The 21145-nt window shown below is 43.4% G+C and overlaps 1 protein-coding gene across 1 annotated transcript in view; it reads left to right on the top strand.

Moving 5' to 3' along the window:
• The first annotated feature begins 3382 nt into the window (after positions 1 to 3382).
• tous (testes of unusual size) overlaps positions 3383 to 21145 on the top strand; it is a 31806-nt gene continuing 14043 nt past the window's right edge. Inside the window, exons 1-16 of the mRNA XM_080277704.1 lie at positions 3383 to 3523; positions 4496 to 4554; positions 5279 to 5489; positions 5918 to 6106; positions 7157 to 7269; positions 9620 to 9800; positions 11113 to 11280; positions 11456 to 11657; positions 11986 to 12203; positions 13409 to 13513; positions 15058 to 15168; positions 16750 to 16926; positions 17663 to 17836; positions 18284 to 18445; positions 19675 to 19859; positions 20945 to 21044. Of these exons, the coding sequence (XP_080133830.1) occupies positions 3383 to 3523; positions 4496 to 4554; positions 5279 to 5489; positions 5918 to 6106; positions 7157 to 7269; positions 9620 to 9800; positions 11113 to 11280; positions 11456 to 11657; positions 11986 to 12203; positions 13409 to 13513; positions 15058 to 15168; positions 16750 to 16926; positions 17663 to 17836; positions 18284 to 18445; positions 19675 to 19859; positions 20945 to 21044 (2496 nt within the window). The remainder of the gene's footprint in view (positions 3524 to 4495; positions 4555 to 5278; positions 5490 to 5917; positions 6107 to 7156; positions 7270 to 9619; positions 9801 to 11112; positions 11281 to 11455; positions 11658 to 11985; positions 12204 to 13408; positions 13514 to 15057; positions 15169 to 16749; positions 16927 to 17662; positions 17837 to 18283; positions 18446 to 19674; positions 19860 to 20944; positions 21045 to 21145) is intronic.

The following is a 21145-nucleotide window of genomic DNA, read 5'->3' on the forward strand; positions in this document are numbered from 1 at the left end:
TCGCTGCCGTCAGTTTATGTACCAGGCACGCCAGACCAGACCTGACATTTAATCAAGGAAGATTTTCGTGTGAATAATTCTATGATGTCCGTCGATGTCCACACGTTCCTCCTCGTAGCAGGCGCGATGAGTCAGTCCGTGTTGCCTTGCGGGTATTTCAATTGTAACTACTCCCTTCCCTCTCCCAGGAATATAATCTCTTAGCACAATTGTATTATAGCCTTGTATCAGCACTATGTGTTGTCTCAGTGTTACGGAGTTAAATAAAGACTGGTTGAAGTATTTGTGCCAGAGAAGTACATCTTCCTACCCCCACACCCTGGCTAAAACTGAACTGATCCAAGCGTCACTGCAGGGCGTGGGAAGAGTGCTGACGGGGCACTGAAGGTTCTCAACAATGCTGACGTCTTCTCTGGTGCAAAAGCCACCCCTAACGATAGCTTGAAGATAGCATAACTTAGATTAAACAGTATACCACAGTAGATATAAAGATATTTTAGTTAAAATCTAAGTATATAATACAGAATTGCAGTAGATAATGCAATAAGAAATAATCTGAAATAGTATACAGGGGCAAAATTTTAGAGCAAAATATGGACTCTCGATAATGATGTTAGTGATATGAGTAATTATTATTATTATTATTATTATTATTTTGCTTGAAGGGCAAGGATGACAGGTGCAGAACATTCCCTTGTATATAACTGTTCTTCAGAGAGAGAGAGAGAGAGAGAGAGAGAGAGAGAAATACGATCCAATTCCTCTCAGTTCAGATTTAATTTTGCTAAGAGAGAGAGAGAGAGATTCTACAGTGTTCTTTTCCCTTGCCTTTTCAGCGATAACAAATCTTCGGCACGACAGGGCATTGAACCTATAGTCAGTATATATGTAAATCTAAGTCGTCAAAAGGAGAGTTTACCCTAAAAAGCAATATTTCTGTCCATTTTCTCTGACGTGCTGTTGCTATGACAACCCGGGACGCTACTGGCGGGAGAGAGTAGAGACGGCAGCTGTAACACCCATATTTTTAGTCACGCAAAACAAGCAGCAGTTATATTAATATATTCGAATTAGAGGATCAGAGGTATGTATTGATTGTTTTGGAGCACCTTTAGATCCCGATGTCGTGTTTTTTAAATCTGTTTGTTACTGTCAGAGGCGTTTGTCGGTTCACACGAGCTGAATCGCGGCCGTTTTTTCCGCCGATTTGCGGGGAAAAAATGCTGATTTTCGGCATTTCTCCCGGAAAGGTGTTCACACGTACGGGGACTGCAAAGGCAGGAACGCGGCAACAGTGTTTACAAAGATGGACCACCGTACTCGCAGTAGGTGTCGTGTGCAGCCCTTGCACTTTTCCAACTTCAAGATGAGCCCTCACGGCCGCGATTTAGCTCCTGTGAATAGGCCTTTACTGCCACTCAGCTTTCCGGGGGCTTCAGGGGCCGTATGCATAAATTTTCTTAAGCATAAATCATGTACAAGACTCCTTTACCTATAACTCATTACCTTTAACTTATACTTAAATAATCATACTTTTATACTCATGTTCATATCAGATACACCCAAACTGGAATGTACGCAAAGTGAGATTACTTGTGGTAGTAGTGTAAACCAGATATCGTATTCGTCTTCGTTTCCAGCGCTTTGCCTTATTCGGTGCTTCCTTTTAAAGCAGCCCGGCTTCTTTCCCCCGATTCCGGCAAAAAAAGACCGACATGTCGGTCTCTCCATACCAGCGAAAAAAAGCGGCCGGAATTTCTACCGGGAAGCAAATTCCGGCAAAAAACGGCCGCGATTTTGCTCGTGTGAACCGGCTAAGAGACCTATCGAACTGGGAGATGTTGCCTTCGTGAGCCCTTTCAGTATTTTGGGGGTCTCCTTAAATGGATAAGATTAGCAGGCATTTCCAAGAAGAAACTACAAATGACGGATTGATGAGATTAAATTCTAGTTTGTTATCCCCTCACATTACTATTACGTGCTACGGGTGTCAAATTACTCTAGTATCATAGTCTGTTTGTACCCTCTTGTGACGACACCAGAATCTCTCCTGACGCCTAAGGACGCACTCTCGTCAGCTTAGGAGGCTTTCTAGCACCTCCCTGCCTGTTTATTTTTATATTTGGTGCGTTAATAACATCTTGTGTGTTATGAGGGCAGTCACTGTCAGTATCAAAATAGTATGAATAGGATATAAGGGAATAGTAAGGTGTAATAAACATCGCCGATCAAGGAAGTGTTAGGGAGCCTCCTTAACCAAAGAAAATACGGCTTTAAGTGACAGTGTTTTATTTACTGACAAAAAGTAAGGGATAACTGTGCTCTGTTTAAAGACTGTGAAAATATACATTATTAATCTACTCACAGTATTATTATATAAATTTAGAGATCCATGCTTCACAATTCTCGTAGATATGAGGAAGAGTTTTGCTCAGTAGTTGCTGGTATGTAGCAAATGTTCGAAGTGGCACTGCCTGCCATGAAAGGTAGAATAGAATTTAAGCTTTGTATTATGACTTTCAAGTTTATGTTTGGAGAACCGAATTATCTTGCTGGATATTCCAACCTTTGGTTGCCACTCCCAGGTACTGTGTTGCGAAGTGAATGTTATGTACTGTATCTTGAGGAGGAAAGAGTCATTCATCAGCCATCTTTCTCAGAACTTGCGCTTTCCTTATGGCCCCTAGGTTGTATAACAGATTGCCGTTGTCCATGAGGCAGTTGACATCTGCTGAATCTTTTAAGGGGCATGTCAAAATTTTCATGTTTGGGGGAAGGTACGATCTTGAGAAAAGTGATATATTGAGTAATTACACGGTTTAGTTGTTACCACTCCTCCAGATGAACTTCGTACTGTATATCATCATCATCATCATCATCGTTGTTGTTGTTTTCGGTATTGATGTCATTCATATTTTGCCTCGCGTACGTAAAGCACTATCATGCAACAGAATTTTAAACATACCGATCAGTGTCTCCATTTAAAATATAACTTTCATGTATAACTTCATTTTTCTTTAATTACGCAAGATACTTTGGAGTCTGCTGTAATTCCTGGACCTATTATGTGCCTCTCTAAGTTCTGAATTTTCGTCCAGAGGTTAGGACTTTTTTTTCTTCATTTCCATCGTTAATTACAGTTTGTTTCCCCTCTCTGCTACCTCTTCTTGTTTTTCCTCCTCCTCCTCCTCCTCCTCCTATTTCAGTGCCGTGAAGTGTTCAGTTGGAAAATTAGATCCATATGTGGAAATGTGTGCATCATCCCAATAAACAATGCATAGGTGTGTATAACTTTTTTCAGGTATAATACAATTTTTACCCCCCCCCTCCTCTCTCTCTCTCTCTCTCTCTCTCTCTCTCTCTCTCTCTCTCCACAGGCAGCATGGGCGTGGGTGTGGAGGCAGAGTACGTGTTTGGGGTGCGTGGTGAGGTGGCAGGGTGTGTGGTGCATGTGGATTCTGACACCGTGGCCTACCCTGCCGGGGCCTTCCTGGTGATGCACAACACCACCTCCCACGAGCAGGTAGATACGGTAAAAATTTATCTATCTATCTAGCCAGACACCTTCCGTAAGGGGTGCCACAAACAAATCGTCGCCATGTCGCCCTGACCCCTGCCATTTCGCTGCCCTCCCCCCAAATGCAAAACCACATCCAGTATATATGCAGAACCAGATCCATTCATCTCCTTATACTTGCTTTTAAAGATTAGTGATAATCTTTAGCACAGAACTAAAAAAAAAAATACGCCAAGGAATATGCTAACATTATTATAACATCGTTAAGAAGTAGCTAAATTTGCTATGGCTCATTCACCTTAACTTGGCCCACATTTTCGTCCTATTTCAGCTTTTGTCATGTAACTCGTGCAGAAAAAGTCAATACAACGGCTCTAGGTCTTTTCCATAATATTGTTGTGTTAATTTACTGTTAAACTCAATATGAAGAGATGGCAATTTGAGGCAAAGTTTAAACAGTGCTACAATATTGCCGGGAAATACAACATAACTGCAGGGAATATCATAATTTCTGTAAGGATTGCTATAGTCAATGCCAAAAATGCTAGGATATTGCTAAAAGCTGGTAAAACTGAACAAATGTACCGCTTCAAGCCAGTGTAAGAAAAACGCTGTTGTGTACCAGTGAAGAATGTGTTTAAAACATATGTACAACAAAAGAAAGGGAAGATTTGAAACGATGAGAGAGTGTAGTGGAGAGAGAGTGTGGTAGGTGTGGTGGTGGTGGAGGGTTGTTGTGGCCATCACTCACCGACCTGTTGATACGGCTATGCTGTGTCATCACCTTCGGCCAGGGCTGGTACTGTTTATGTTTACTATATTCTTTTACGACTCTGAAACTACTCCTTACTCCTCTATGTAATACATCTTACGAATGCCTATGTATTTTATAATATATACTGTAACTTATATATATCAATTCAATTCAGTCTTATGTATCTGGCTACACTATGGCTGACTTGGCTACTCTGTCTCCAGTCCTTCGTCAGCATCGCGGAGGAGGCCACGCCCACCGCCATGGCCATCTCGTCAAAGAGGTGGGTGAGAGAGAGAATATCTTACATATCATTTTATACGAAAAGTTGTAGAAAATTTGAATTGTTAAAGGGAACTCCAAATCACAACAATAAATACTTCAGTTCAAATCCTGTATTCTCATCATGACGGGATGTTCACTGGGTTAGGGCACGTTGAGGATATTTTTATTGTATGATAGTTATATGCAGATTATATTAGTTTTAAAATACCAGTATATAGGTAACGTAGAAGAGAGTAATTGAGCGTGGTAAACAAAATGTAATGCCGAGAAAACGATATCGGAGAGAAAACGGTATCAGGGAGACTGCACGAATTTATGAACTCAGGACATTTATTGTCATGCAGAGGCCTAACAGCGATTGAGTCTTTTTACAACCACAGAACTTTACGATATAATAATTTGCTTCTTTGAGGAGGAAAATACGCATCTGGAAACACAAGGAGTAAAGTCACAGAAATCTAATCTTGTGAGTCTCCCCTCTTGTGTATGTTGCCCTGTAGACTCTCCCCTATCAGCATACCAAACTGGATCTTGTTGCGTGTAACTGCAGAGTGCGACTAAAAGTGTGTTTGTGTGTGTATATAGGACTCGCAGATATTTTGCGAGTGTGTGTCTTTAGTTGTAGACAATTCTAGCCTGCACAAACGAAGAGAGTACCTGTGTGTGTGTGTGTGTGTGTGTGTGTGTGTGTGTGTCAGATAGCTTGTGTTTGTGTACCGCAGACAGTACCTGTGTGTGTGTCGCGGTGGAGAGAGCCCGGCAGTGAGCGTGTGGGACGTAGGCGCAAGGAAGAGGCTTCGGTTCCTGAGTTGCGGTGAGATGACCAGTCAGCGGTACGTGTCAGCAGCCTTCAGCCCTGACGAGAGGATGGTGGCGGCACAGGGGGGCCCACCAGACTGGACTTTGGTGCTGTTCCTGTGGGAGAAGGGAAAGGTTGGTGGGTTCCTCTCAACATTCCAGAAACTGCTATTTTTCTTGACTTCTTTCCCGGCTAAGAACTCTGCTAAATATGAGCGAAGGGCGTCTCATTTCTTGTTGAGGATTGATGTAATGGTGTTAGAAAAGCTGTTTTTGTATGTCGGTGGGTCTTGTAAAAAGGAAAATTCATCACACAGCTTCCTATTTCAGTCTGGGATCGAAGCTTCATTCTTTCGGACAGTAGGCCACTATTCTGATCACTTCTTCACCATATCCACAGTAGGACGCTATTATAATGTTCATTTTACTATCCAGTTACTTTCAGTGTATATAATGGCACTTGAGACAGTACATAAATGCCAGGTGCGTGCGTGTGTGCGTGTGTGTGTGTGTGTGTAGGCGTTCTCAGTACTGCTGTAACATATCTCTTGGTGTGTGCTCAGGTATTTTCTGTGCTACGGCTGAGTGACACCCCCGGCCTGGGTCCTGTTGCTTCCCTTACCTATCACCCTGAGGACAACGGGGTGCTGTCTGTCGTGGGGGAACGGGTCCTTAAACTCTTCCGCCTCAACGACAAGCTCCTCAAGACATGGGGCTATCAAGGCGGCCACAACCACAACTGCGAATGTCAGGTAAGCTACTCTACCCTCCTCGCTGCAATGTCGCTTCACTTCTCCTCTGATAAACAAGGCATAATTAAAGTAGGTCGCTGTTGCAATTTTTTTTTTTTAGGTTATGTATTTCCATTGTACTAGATTTCTTTACGAGATTAATATGAAGTTCCAACCACATGCTGGTTTTCTGCAACGTTGGGAAAGATACGGGATTGAGAAAAATGCCGTCCTCCTCTCAGATGTGTGTGTGTGTGTGTGTGTGTGTAGCTGAATTTCGTCCGGTGCGGGTGCTAGTGTTGAGTCAGATATATTTTACAATTAAGGCCTTCATTCATACATCGCAACTAATTTGTAGATCCGAAAACATAATCCCACGAGCAGGTTATCATTGTTAGGATTCAGAAAAATTAATATTCGTCCTCCACCCCCTACCGCTTCAGACCAACGATGCAATTCAGCTTTCAGAGACGGTGAATACAGGTGAGAGAGAGTTCAGGTCATGATTGCAGGTGTGAGGGGTGTGACTAAAATAATTGCAGGTGTGAGGAGTGTGACTAAAATAATTGCAGGTGTGAGGAGTGTGACTATAATAATTGCAGGTGTGAGGAGTGTGACTAAAATAATTGCAGGTGTGAGGAGTGTGACTAAAATAATTGCAGGTGTGAGGAGTGTGACTATAATAATTGCAGGTGTGAGGAGTGTGACTAAAATCATAATTATAGGTGTGAAGAGTGACTAAAATCCTGATTACAGGTGTGAGAGTGTGACTAAAATCCTAATTACAGATGTGAGGAGTGTGACTAAAATAATTGCAGGTGTGAGGTGTGTGACTAAAATCATAAATGCAGGTGTGAGGAGTGACTAGAATAATTGCAGGTGTGAAGAGTGTGACTAGAATAATTGCAGGTGTGGGGAGTGTGACTAAAACAATTGCAGGTGTGAGGACTGTGACTAAAATCCTAATTGCAGGTGTGAGGAGTGACTAAAATAATTGCAGGTGTGAGGAGTGTGACTAGAATCATAGCTGCAGGTGTGGCGTGTGATTACAGGTGTGCGGTGTGGTTACAGGTGTGGGCAGACCAACACACGCTGCTGGTGGGGACTGCGAGTGGCGCGGTCTTGGTCCTGGAGGAGGGGGAGCTGAGGACCGAACTGCAGGTGTCACATCCAGACCTGCCCCCGTGAGTCGCATGTAGGACCGGATTCTCACTGACCTAAATTTCTCAACACCTCTTCCCCAGCAACTCATTTCGCCTGTTACAAAACTTCGCCTCCTCTTGCATACTGTGTCGATATTTAACAGATACAAAAAATACACGCAGTATTAAGGTGTAGTATGCTAAATATATCTTAAAGGATGAAGTGCTGTGAAGTTATGTAAAATACGAGAACCCGACTCGATGCCCACACGCTACGTTCACCGCTACCACACTCATTCCTCTCTTCACGCAGCCGTATTCTTGTAGGCGTAGGAGACATTGTTGCACCGCTCCCTTAGCATTGTTTTTCCCATATTTTGCCGTAATATTTCCCCATATGTTATCTGTATATTGTCAGATATGTTATAGGTTGCGTGGATCATGTGAAAGATGTTTACCCGTTTTTTCTGATGACATTTCAACTTTTATTCCTGCTTCTCCAATCGATTTTATTCGGTTCAGGACAGATTATATTTTTTTAAACGAGGGATGTTAGATATACGTCTCATTAATCCCTCCACTACCCTTCACTGAAAAAATTCGTAGGTAGAAAAAATAAGGAAAAAAAAAAAGTATCGAATCAAGTGACGGAGGTGTAACATACAAAACAAAGTGACGAGAAAGATGCGTCACAAAATCTCCTAAAGTAATGATAACCAGCCACGTCATCGTTAAGCTCCTGTATTTCATATTGTAGTTTTGTAATTTAAGCAGTTTTGGAAGGCTTTGTACTCATGACGTGTGCTTGTAACCCTTTCAGTACCATGGCGCATTATCTTGATTTTACTATCTCCGAATGATTGATTTAGCTCAGGAAAGGCCTCTGGTTCCGAAAAAGCTAGACACATTCTTCTCTAACCCTTGTAGTATGATGGCGTCTTGCGTTTCATTCTTGGATCATTCTTGCCACCCATTTTATTCAGTTTATGAAAGATCTGACGTATAAAAACGGCTAACTTATACTTATTTCATCACTGGAGTCTAAATGATCTAGGTGTATTGTCAGTGGGGTGAAGACAGATGCAGGTGAGTTGAATGTCATGAGTGCTCAGGTGCGTAGTCCACGTGTCGCGTTCACGTAAGTTTAAAAGGTTTTCTTACACATTCTTCTTTGCGATGAGAGTCTGTTTTATATTCTAGGTTATCATTCTCTTGTATTTATTTTTTTTCTTGTAACGATTTTGCATAAAAACACAAGGGCAGGATGGAGTACCGAGAGAGTGCAATATACGCGATCTTGACTTTCAACCCATTTCTCTCTCTCTCTCTCTCTCTCTCTCTCTCTCTCTCTCTCTCTCTCTCTCTCTCTCTCTCTCTCTCTCTCAAAAAAAAAAAAAAAAAAAAGTGATCCTCAACCCTTCCACCAAGTTTGGTTCAAGTGAATCTCTTTATCCTGCCTTACCCTGAACTAAATAAAAAATCTAAATCTAAAAAATGTAAATATCAAAAATCTAAATCTAAATCTAAAAAATCTAAATTTAAAAAATATAAATCTAAAAATCTAAATCTAAAAAAATTAAATCAAAATCTAAACCTAAAAAATCTATCTATTGCCAGACGCCTCAATCCTGTTTGGGGTGGCCACAAAATTTAAATCTAAAAAATCTAAATCTAAAAATCTAAACATAAAAAATCTAAATCTAAAAAATCTGAATCAAAAAAATCTAAATCTAAAAAAATCTGAATAAAGAAATCTAAATCTAAAAAATCTGAATCAAAAAAATCTAAATCTAAAAAATCTAAATCTAAAAAAATCTGAATAAAGAAATCTAAATAAAAAATCTAAATCTAAAAATCTAAATCTAAAAAATCTAAATCTAAATATATATCGGATAAAAACCCGTGATCTAATCTTCTAAAAAACAATAGATCATTCCTTTGGCTGACCATCAACCCTTCCACCAAGTCCAACTCATCAACCAAGTTTGGTCTAAATCAGATAAGCACCGTTTAAAGTTAGCCGTGTTAGTCCAGACTCTGACCTAGCCCTCTGACCTTAACCTTTGACCTATTCTCAATACAATAGGGCAGTCCCTTGGTTAACCCTCAACCCTTCCACCAAGTGTAATTAAACTCGGATGAAGCTCTTTGAATTATATTGTTCACACACACACACACACACCACACACACACACACACACACACACACACACACACACACACACACATCAAACAAAACACAGCCCCCCCTCTGGCATCCCAAGCATAGGTTACACTGACTAACGAGAGACAGAGACGGTAGACAAGGAAGAGGCTAGTGGGATCCATCTTGATATACAGAATACAGAATACAGATCCCCGGGTCCATCGGTACAGTGCTGTGTCGTGGCAGGGTGGGTGAGAAGCTCGGGTCCAGTGCGGGGCCCGTGGGTTTGGGCGGCACGGGTCCCGGTCCACGACACAGACGCGTTACGGCCCTGGTGGTGTTCGGCGGAGGGTTCCTGTGCGCGTGTGGACCGGACAGGGTGTTCGTGTTCCAGAAGAGTGAGGACATCAATGAGCACTACTTCCAGGTGGGTACATCAATGAACAATACTTCCAGGTGGGTACATCAGTCCTACTTCCAGGTGGGTACATCAATCCTACTTCCAGGTGGGTACATCAATGAACACTACTTCCAAGTGGGTATATCAATGAGCACTACAGGTACTTCCAGGTGGGTCAGCACAGCGTCCGCAGGGCATCTCATCTGTCTCATACCAGGGAAAAAATTACTATATATCTGCCCACTTAAATCTTGTCTAAAATTTCCCTTATGTGATGAGCCGTAGCAGCAGATTAACGCTAGAATATTATAGTCACGAAGATGTGCTGTGGTATGGATATAGACGGGTAGACCTGTATTTTCCTCTCTGTTATTGAGCTACGAGAGTTAAGCTGAAAAACGGCTTAAATCTCCAAGTTAAGTCCTTTTCCACACAGCTTAGTTTTAGGCTGCCTCCTTACTGACTATTTTTACCGTCTGTTTGCATTTCCATTAATGTATATTCTTTGCAGATGAGAATGAAATACTTGGAACTGTCAACTCTTATTAAGTGTCCAGAGAATACTCACCACGCTTATAACCTACCGGGAGTGCAGTTCTACAGTACCTTATGCAAAATCCGTGTTCCTAGGTAAAAAACTAGCTGTGCATAATGGTTTTGGTGAGACAATGGGGGATGGGGACTCAGAGGTCACATCCTGGCTGAAACCTGGCCCAGAAGGTTTTCCACTGTGCAGAATTTCGTATCCCTAACACTCCTGGATCCCATTCGTCAAGAAAGTACAGTAACTCGGTGAATGGGTGAGTGGCAGTGAGGGACAGGCACTATATACAGGCGCTTCTGTAGGTGCGGAAAAAAAAAAAAAATTCTCGCATTTTAAAGCTTAGTTGAGAGTACGGTTAGCTTTGTTTTCTGTGTTTTGTGTAGTGAGGAAGCATACTTAGCTTAGGTAAAATAATTCCTAAGGTACCTCATGTTATTGATTTCTAGTTTCGTGTGTTGAATCTCCTATTAAGTTTGTCTCCTCGTCCACAGCCTGTACAGTGTTTTTTTTCCTCATGTATTTTATAATCTGTGAAATCAAAACAAACGGTAATGCAGTAAAAAATCCTCTCTATTGCCTGTTGTAGTCCTGTTATCTCGGATGCAGCTGGCTTTACCGTCTGACATATCAAGAGGAACGGGCAAAATCTTTTCGAGGATCTCCACATAGCATCCAATCTTTAGTTTCATAGTTGTGTCTATTTGTCTCTCTCAGTGGTAAAAGTCTTTCTCTAGCTTTAAGTCGTATAATTATGCTTGGTGACTGTCGTGCAAGTTTGTGTGTTGGGTGTTGTAGCGGTATGTGTTGCGGGTGTGCGAGGCCAGCCCTGCGTCCCTGGTGAGCGGGAGGGGAGAGCACACCATCACCACACTGTCGGTCTGTCCTGCCGAGAAGACGGTCGTGGCCGCAACGCACACTAGTCAGCTCTTCTCCAACCCTCTGCCCAGCCTCGACGCAGCCAAAGTGAGGGTTCATTCACTATATAATTATTGCTTTCTTCACATTTCTCTCATTACTTATATTCCAAATTCCGAACAAACAAAGATATGGTAATGAGTTGAAATTCTCCGTCCTTATCACCACTTTTCGTATTACTACTAAAGGTAATATTCACGACGACGCTCCACATCACCAACAGCTCCCCAGCCTGATGTTCTCACCCCTGCACGCGCGGCTGCATGAAGGAGCTGTGATGGATGCTGCCATGTGCGTGTGGAAGCCCATGGTGGTGACAGCGGGGACGGACCGTACGCTGAGGGTGTGGAACTACCAGCAGCACACTCTCCTACTCACTCACGCCTTCACAGAGGATATCTTCTCCCTCGCCCTGCACCCCACAGGTAGGAGGAGGCGAGGCTGGTATAGGAGGGTGAGGCTGGGTATAACATTTTAGTATTCCGAGTGTACAGGTGGGGTATGCCTTAGTTTAGACTGTGTACAATCGGCAACCAAAGTCCTGTGGCCTATGAAAAATGCTTCAGATCTACCAGGTTGCTCGTTCACCATCCATGGGGAGAGAAGCAAGTGAAAAGACAGAACTGATTGCGATAGGAAAAGTACCAGTGCAAGGGGAAATAAAAACGTAAATAATAAGGAGCGTTCATGGATCTTAGTTTAACACCAGAACACAATAAGTACTCTTGATTTACCAGACACATCTTGCCCCAGGTTTGCATGTTGCGGTGGGTTTGACTGACGCGTTACGGCTTCACCATGTGCTGTTCGACGCCTTGCGCGAGTTCAGCGAGGTGCGCATCAGGAGGTGTGGTGCGTGCTGCTTCTCACCTGGCGGCAGCACACTGGCGGCTGCTGACGGGCATCTCATCCTCCTCACATCCACCCTCACACTCAAGAAGCTCGCCGCACTCAAGGGTCACTCATCCAAGGTGGGTGTCATCTGGGGAGGATAAAGACGGTACTTAAACATAACCAACATTCCCACTGGTATGCAGAATGGTCTCCACATAGTTAATAATACACCCCTCCCCGTAAAAGATGCTAAACTCTACGGATTCATGTTGCGTATTTCACTAACTATCCTTTTGTATGGTTTGGCCTCTGACCACATAAAACCTGCTAAAAGGACTGATTCTAAAACACGAGGAAGCTGTCTAGGGGTATTACTCATTGAACAAATATTCCAAGTTTGATATGAATTAGGAAAAAATGAAGGGATGGCACCAAACTGAAAGGCGTCAGGAAGAAAGCAGTAGAAAGAAACTGAGGAAAAACAGTACAATGGCTTAATATCACATCTGGAGGAAAAAGATGGTGTTTAATATGGGGGTGTTACTTGGGGAGGATCGAAACGATGTTCAGTGATGGAATGTCACCTGGAGGAGAAGAAAGACGGTGATCAGTGGGGACGGTGAAGAGGCAGGAAAAAAAAGTAACTAGGGAATGGGCCAAGAAAATTACCGATAAGAAGGGCCACTCAAACCAAGGTGAGTGTTTACTTTGAGGGATGAGATAGACGGTGTTCAGAATGGGAGCCGAAGGTGCATGTCCAACGTGCAACCGAAAGAGCCCGAGTTTGATTATCTAGCCTGTCAGATTCGTGGACATATTTTGGTTGCCCCGTGTCCCGATTCACCCAGCAACAAAAATGGGGACTTGATTGTAACATCTACTATTGCGGACCATAATCAAGGGGAAGATTCGGTCTTTGCAAATAAAGATTGTTGTACCCTATTGATCCTTGGCAAGTCCATATGCCGTCGTCTTCAAAGAGGATGGTGATGGGGAGAGTATAGGATACAAAAGCAACTTCTGAGAATTTAATAACAAGAAGAAAATACAGATATGGTAAAGAATGACGTATCTTTTAATACAGACATACATTTATAGGCTTATTAACTCCTTTAATACTATGATGTTATTATTTCACTCTAGTAAAGATCGCCTACTAAAGATGTACAAAGTAACTATTAAAACCATCACCAAGAGAAGACTTTTCAGAGTTGGACCTGATCGTTTGGAAGTAGGAAGAAGGTACACACAAAATGCATCATGTGATTCATAAGGTCATAGATTAAACAGCTTCATCAAAGGTACATCACGTAACCCTGTGGCCAGTACCGTGTGTTGACAGGTGACGGGTGTGGGATGGTACCCTGATGGCTCTGCGGTGGTGGCGTGTGGGGAGGACGGTACGGTGATTGGCTGGGACGCTTGCCATGCTAACACACTCTGGCAGGTAAGGTACTGTTGACTTCACCTGTTCGTAATGCAGTGAGTGGCACATCGTGAAGGATATGGCAGTAGTTATATGTGTCTGTCATGATACATCCAAGGCTTGAAACACTCTCCTAAGCAGTCCTTCCCTATCTACAAAACATAATATTCGTTTTACTGTAACTTGGCCCAGATTTTCGTCCTTTTTATTTCACACAGCTCCTTGGCAGAAAAAGACAATACTACAGCTTTACGCCCATTCCACAGCACTGTTTCTTGACTAGCACCGTATTCTAGTGTCAGTCTATTGTTACAACTCAGCATTCAAGGTTGAGGGGTGGCAATTTTAGGCCAGGTTAGAGTGAAAAGGGTATAACAGTTCAAGCCACTCTATTAGGAACTTTTGAACTCAGCTGCACACTCACTCATCCCCCTGTAAAATACTACTGGCTGATATTCCCGTCGGCTTTAGAAAGTAAAGAGAACAAAATTACTTAATACAAATGGCACTAAACTTGTCACCTCTCTCATCTTGGCCGCGGCTGAGGACTTAATCTCCGACAAGTGTTCTCAGTACAGTGTCGATAATATTTAATGCATCACCAGCCACATAATTTTCTCGGGTCTATATGCATATACTGTTACGATTCACCCACATTGTTATTTGGCTACGTAATATCACAGGTCAGTATCAGGTAATATTCTTGTGAAATTGAAACCTTAGCTTGTTCTTCATACACATTTTCCTGGGCGATTCTACCAGTCTCGACGCCAGATTCTCAGATAATTTTCTCTTCTGCACATGTCACAGGAATGAGGGTCTTTGCGGGCGATTCCCCTGAGAGTGGTTACCAGGTTGTTATGTGAGTGAAACGGTGACAGAAAATCCATTCTCTCTTGTTTTTCTAGTGCACCTTAGGTACTAATTGACACCCAGAAATTCAAAATGCGTAAGGGAAGATTTAATTCAAGGTGCACCGTGTACTGCAGGCTACATCTGGGTGACGTAGCAATTGTGAGCACTTGCCTCACTGTGGTTGTTAGTAGGTGATGGCGACAATCATCCACTCACTTCATGTAGTGCTGCCTGCTTCTTCTTTAGGTGATTTCACGATGAGTGACAAGTATAATGGTTTCCTTTAAACCTGGAAACCATTTACAGTCCTGGGTGGTAACCATGTACTCAAATAAACGAGTGATAGGAAGCCTGCTATGGTGCCCCTGTTTACTGGGTGGAGAGACGCAAATGCGGTGTCCACACAGAAACTAAGCCACCATACTCTTCCCTGTGCCTGGCTATGGCGAGGCGCTGTCTATCGCAAGGAAACATCGGTTCGCTGCACGGGATGACCCTGCAGGGGCGGTTGCTTGCATGGAGATGATGAGTGTGCTAGCCAGACAGAACGAGTTTGTTCTATCACTATCTCAGCATGGTATTCTTTGTGTTCATTATAATACTGCAAACCATGAGTATCTATTACATCTATTTTTTACTTATATGTGTATTGTAACCGTGGTGTGGTGTTGCGGCGATGGCGGTGCTGTGGTGGTGGTGGTGTGGCACAGGTGAAGTCGCTGGAGATGTGCAGCTACCTGACGGGTGCACTGTCGCTGGACGGGAAGGCCACGCAACTGGTGGGTCACAAGGGGGCCTTCACGGAGATCACCGGAGGACAGGTGGGTGGCGGCGCATCAACCTGGGGACGCACACCTGTATTTTCAGCGGCACAGGAGCTTCGTAACACATTTTTCTTTTTCCAGTCGTCATTTCAGGTTTTTTCATTTCCATTCGCTACATTCTAAGTCCATTCAAGCTCCTCACATCCACTCGTGCCCAGTCAGGTCATATCCCTCCAGTACCCACTCCATCCAGTCAAGTCCAGGCGATTTAAGTTACTCCCAGTCAGGCCACTTAAGGTCCAGTTCAAAGAGACAGGTCCAGTTAGATCGTTGAGTCCATCAGCCAGTCATGTTAGGCCAGCTCAGGTTTCTCCAGCCACATCAAGTCCAGTTTGGCCTTTCACATCGATTCAGGCTGAGTCATTTCCGTTTTCAGACCCCTTCAAGTCCTAGTCAAGGCTTTTCGTATAACTGTGGCTCTTTTACGTCATTTCCGGTCCATTGAAGTCAGTACCAGTCCTTTCATTTTTTTTTTTTTTTTTTTTTTTTTTTTTTTTTTTTGAGGGGTCTCATATAGGTTCATTTGGTACCATTCAGATTCAGGAAACTTCGGCTCCACTTCAGATTAAATTATTTCAGATAAACGCAGGCTGTGTCAGTTTCATCCCCATCCCTTCACAAGCACTCACGTCAACGCAAGTCATTGTAGGTCATCTCAGCCACGGTCATTATCCACTTAGGGCTTTTGTGAAGGTCCATCAGGGGGTCAAATAAATCACGTGGCATCCAACTGAGTTTTTGTATATCCAGACCAATCCAGGACCACTTTTGCTGCCTCGTTTTTAATTCGGGTCCTTTAATCCCACTTTAGGTATTGCAGATCCATTTAGGTAATTTTGGACTGATTTAGGTCAGGTCTGTGAACCCACGTGCCCCTCAGAATTGACCACAGTGAAGCAGTTATCTGAAGGAGGTCTGGAGGGGAGGGGGTGGAAATGAGAAAGTGGGGTGGATTGAGATGGTGGTGGATGATAGGGCAAGTAAGAAGTGGTAAATATTTCTCCTGGAATATCAAAATGGAAAGAGGCAGACAAGGATGGGGTAGGTGGGCATGATTGGACGGGATGGGCTGGAAAGGTAGTTGTAAGACGGGGATTTCGTGTTGAGCAGTACAGGTGGTGGGAAGATTTACCGGTATATAAGATTCCCCTCCCACCCCACAGAAATTCGATGTTAGAGCAAGGAAAGTGTGAGGTAGGCAAAGAAATGTGGTCAGGACGGGGTTGGATGATAGTGAATTACGGGATATGTCAGGGGCAGTATACCCTGTGAAGATGGTTGATTAGTCGGTGTGTGCAGAGTCTTAGGAAGGTTAAATTCAAGAATTATGAATTGTGAAACGTGGGGAGTGAATTCCGTAGACTTTTATTTTACGGTAGCTATAATTTTCCTTTTGGGTGTTTTCAGAAGTGGGAAATCATAGCTATTTAATTTTTGCTTCCATCAGGCAATTTTACTCAGCATAAAAGAGGTTTGTCGTCCACGAGGGGCTAATATCTTTTTGTTCAGTCGATGGAATTACACCCCTCAGTGCCACTTTCCTCTCAGTCTTATAAACAGCGTGTGTATTGTTGCCAGATGGTGCAGGAGATGAGCAGCGAGGGTGGTGTTGAGGTGGTGAGTGCTGGTGTGGCCCCCGTCAAGACCATGCTGGCCCTGGGTACCTCTTTGGGCCACCTTGTCATCAACAGGTTCCCCCTCCACATGGCCCAGACTCCCACACCCCTACCCGCACACGCAGGACCGGTCACGAAGGTAAACACACACACACACACACACACACACACACCTTCGTATACAGAAATAATTTTAGTATCAGAAAATCATCGCAGACTATGGAAGAAATCACAAAATTAATCCATACGTGCTAAAATAATAATATTGTATTTTTTTTTTTCACTGCATATTTCACTTTCAATTATCAACAAAGAAATTTACGAGTCTGTTTTCTCTGCAGTTAAAGTAGTTTTGGGTAGACTGGTAGATGAGGAGGCGTGATGAGGAGGGTAATAGTGATGAGGATGGATGATGAAAATGGTAGTTATGACGTGGATGCAATTATGATGGTGATGATGATGGTGGTGAAAGTGACAGATGGAATAGTAGTGGTGGTGGTGAATTGTGTTGGTGGTGATGGTGGCGGAGGTGGTTTAAGTGTAATGATGGTGGTGATGATGACAAGTGTTATGGTGTGGTGGTGATGATTGTGGTGTTGATGGTGGTGGTGGTAGTGCTGACGATTGCGATGGTGATAATGGTGGTGTTGATGACATATGTGATGATAGTGATGGTGATGGTGCTGATGGCTGATGTAAAGATAGTGATGATGGTGATGACAAGTGTAGTGATGATACAGGTGGTGATAGGCCATGACAGCGATAGTGGTGGTGGTGATAATGACTGTGATGAGCTGGTTAAAACGGTGATGAGAATGACTAAGATTTAACGGCGGTGTGGTGATGGTGATGACTGAAATGTAGTGACGATGCAGGTGGTGATTAGCGGTGATGAGGGTCGTATGGTGACGTGTGGTAGGGACGGTGCCGTGGTCGTCTGGCGGGTAGCGGCCCTGGACGAGAAATCACCTGGTTACCTGGCCGCACGTGAGCGTCTTCAGGATTTGCCCACCGTCTCCGAGATGCTTGTGTCCCTCTCTGATCTGCAGGTGGGTGATAGGGCCGTGTGTATGTGTGTGTGGGTATGGGTGTGGGTGTGTTGGTGTGGGTGTGTGGGTGTGTGTGTGTGGGTGGGTGGATGGGTGTGTCGGTGGGTTGGTGTGGGTATGGGTGAAAGTGTTGGTGTATGTGTGTGTGTGTGTGGTGCCGCAGAGGTGTCGACTAGTAATCAACTTCACGTGAAAGACTTAGATATGTTATGTATATCTTGCATAAAGGAATCATTTTACCAATTTCAATTTTCTCCTCTTCCTAGCGTAGTTGTAAAAGTGACATGCATATAATCAACCTTATAAGTAGATTTTTAAACGCTCCTACCACTAAATTGAAGGTAATACTACACGTAAGTTTAATTAAATATATAAGTGTTGATTTTGGTAGTGCCAGCTGAAGTACTAAACCTTCACCTTGACCCTTGACCTCCCCCGACCCGACAGAGGACCCAGGCTCACGTGGAGGACCTGGAGCGGCGAGTGTCCTACCTGGCGCGGGACAAGGAAGTTCATTTGAGCCTCCAGCAGCAAGAGTTTTTATCCAGCAGGGAAGCTCTACTGAAGCGACACCAGGCTCACATCGACCAGCTTCACGCACAGATCCAGGTATTGAACGCTCACCTGCTTGGATGAACTCTGAGTCAGTTTGAGCTTTCGTGCAATATGTTTCTTCTTTATCTTCATTTCTGCTGCAAGTTGCCTGATTTCGGGTAACATAATAGAACAGCATAACATAAGAACATAACAAAGCGTAACAACAAAATACAACAACATAGCATGACGTAATCAGACCTCACGTAACTTTAACCACACCTAACCCAATCAACCCAAATCTAACGCAACCTAGCCGAAACCAATCCCCAGCCGTCTCCTCCCTCACCACTCTACTTCATGTACTCCTACGTGATATTTTAGCGGGAATTTCACTCTTATTATTATTTTTTGGGGGAGGATATTTCATGGTTTGTGAACTATATCGACAGACAAAAAACATTCTTCCAGTACTTCATGTATGCAACAGGTCAACTCTGGAACTGCCTCCCTCTGTCTGTATTTCCTACTGCCTATGATCTCCAGTCTTTCAAACGCAGTGTGTCCAGGCATTTCGAAATGAACGGATCTTGAATTTGGCTCACTGTTATCTTGTTTTTTATTTTTCTTGGGGGGAACATTTTTGTGGGCTCCTGGCCTTTGGTTCCTTCTTTCTTGCATTAAAAAAAATGAAATTCAGATTCTATGAACATACGAGAGCAAAAATTCACCGTGTTTTTTTTTTTTTTTTTTTTTTTTTTTTTTTAATGTATGTCACACTGAACGGTATTCTTTGTGATATAGAAGGCCCCGTCTAGCACCTTTTCATTAACGATTTATTTTACTACATCTTCACACTCACTTCTTTAATATCGATAGAGTTCACATCAGTAACATGCAAGAGGACACTGAGGTGAATATCCAGAGTAGATCGCCGAGGAAGAAGTGTGACGAAACCCCCAAAGTCACTCATAGCACAACCGTGAGACCTAAACCAGTCACTAGAGCAGCGCCTGGTGATGCAGCCCTTGATGTAGTGAGTGTAAAAGCAAATATAAGTCTTGCTGATATTTCTCTGTGTGTGTGTGACGTGGCGGAAGGGTAAGAGACAGCGAGAAGGGCTGGAAAAGAACCACCAAAGACCTGTTAAAAATCGTCCAGAGGTAGCAAGAATAGGATAAGAAGTAACCGTAGTACTGTATTGTATCGTATCATATTGTATTGTAGCTTAGGAGTGCGTTACTGTTTGTCGTATTGTATGTATTGTAGGAGCGTGTGTTTATGTGTGTGTGTGTGACCTACAGGAGGGTGAGAGAGAGAGGGCCAGGCTGGAGGAGAGTCACCAGAAGGCCGTGGAGCTGTTGACGTACGAGCACCAGGGGGTCCTTGCCAACCACCAGCAGGAACTAAGGAAGAAGCTCCTTTACGAATACTCCAAACAGGATAAACTGGAGTCCAAACTTAAGGAGATGCAGCTCACTCTTGACAGGTACTGGCTACAATTTTTCCCTTTTACTACTGTCGCCCCACTCAAGGACTATAATCTGGCTGGGGAGATGACTTCAGCCCTTTCAACTTCAGTACACCCTTCTTAAACATTACTCTTTCCATCTTTCCTACTTCCATAGATTCAACTTAGGGGAGACCTTGATACTGGATGGTTTTTATAGTCTTCATTTACCCACACACATCTGGAACTCTTCCTTGAGCTGGATAAATGGTCTAGAGATATTGGGATAAACCTAAAAATCAGACACTATTTAGGATTAGTCGAGTGTGAAAAATCCCAGGCAGCCAAAAAGTTATGTCTCTACCCTTCCACTGATTAACCTGTCGTTTGGCTAGCGAATCTAATCTGTCAATAAACCTTCGAATTTCGCGCCTTCTTTTCGAGTTACTAAACCACAGAGTCCGGTTCACGTACCTGCTTCAGCGTGTGGTACAAAGATCACACTGCTTATTCTGTCTAACCATTCCCATTGATATAACATCGTGCCAGAAAATAATGTAAATTTGTCCATGTATTAGAGATAAAGCATGGCATCTTCAATAATTAATGCTGTATAAAAAGAAACAATGTTAATTTGTCACGCGTCCTCACTTCAGAAGAGATAAATTGACCACAAACTGCCGAAAAAAAGCGAAAAGGTACTAAAATCAGCCTAATCCCCCTTTAATTTCCTATATTCAGAGTAGGTGTCGGTAGGGACAACCGCAGGAAGGCTCCTTGATCTCTGAAGACACGAATTAGAGAAGAAAACCACAATATTCTCCACACGCCATCCCACATCTTGCACTGTGCGCGGCTGGAGTCTACCTGCAAAGAGAGAGAGAGAGAGAGAGAGAGAAAGAGAGAGAGAGAGAGATTTTGTAACCCTCATTCTCACCTCCTTCCATCCCCTTTTACGATATGTAGGAAATATTTGAACAGACTCCCTCCTTCCCAATACCTGGAGTAATAAACGAATAACGCTGATGCTTCAGGCGTCAGATCAATCACTGAAAGATATAATTGGACATAAGATCAAGACACTGAGTACCGGAAATAACGGTTACATCTTTGAACCCCTTCAGGCAAGTGACTGAGGCTGAGCAGAGGACGAGAGAGGAGCTGCAGCAGCGTCTGACTCAGCAGGAGGAGATCACACAGCAGCTCCGTACTGACCTGGAGAAGGCGAGTATGGAAGCATAACTCAGCCACCTTTCCGTAACAGAGATCCCTTAACATCGCACAACATCAACAGGCTTCCAAAACGCATATCCAAACATACCTAA

This window comes from Coenobita brevimanus, chromosome 71 (assembly GCF_032717465.1).
Source record: "Coenobita brevimanus isolate Jiangsu-jjx chromosome 71, ASM3271746v2, whole genome shotgun sequence".
NCBI lineage: Eukaryota > Metazoa > Arthropoda > Malacostraca > Decapoda > Coenobitidae > Coenobita > Coenobita brevimanus.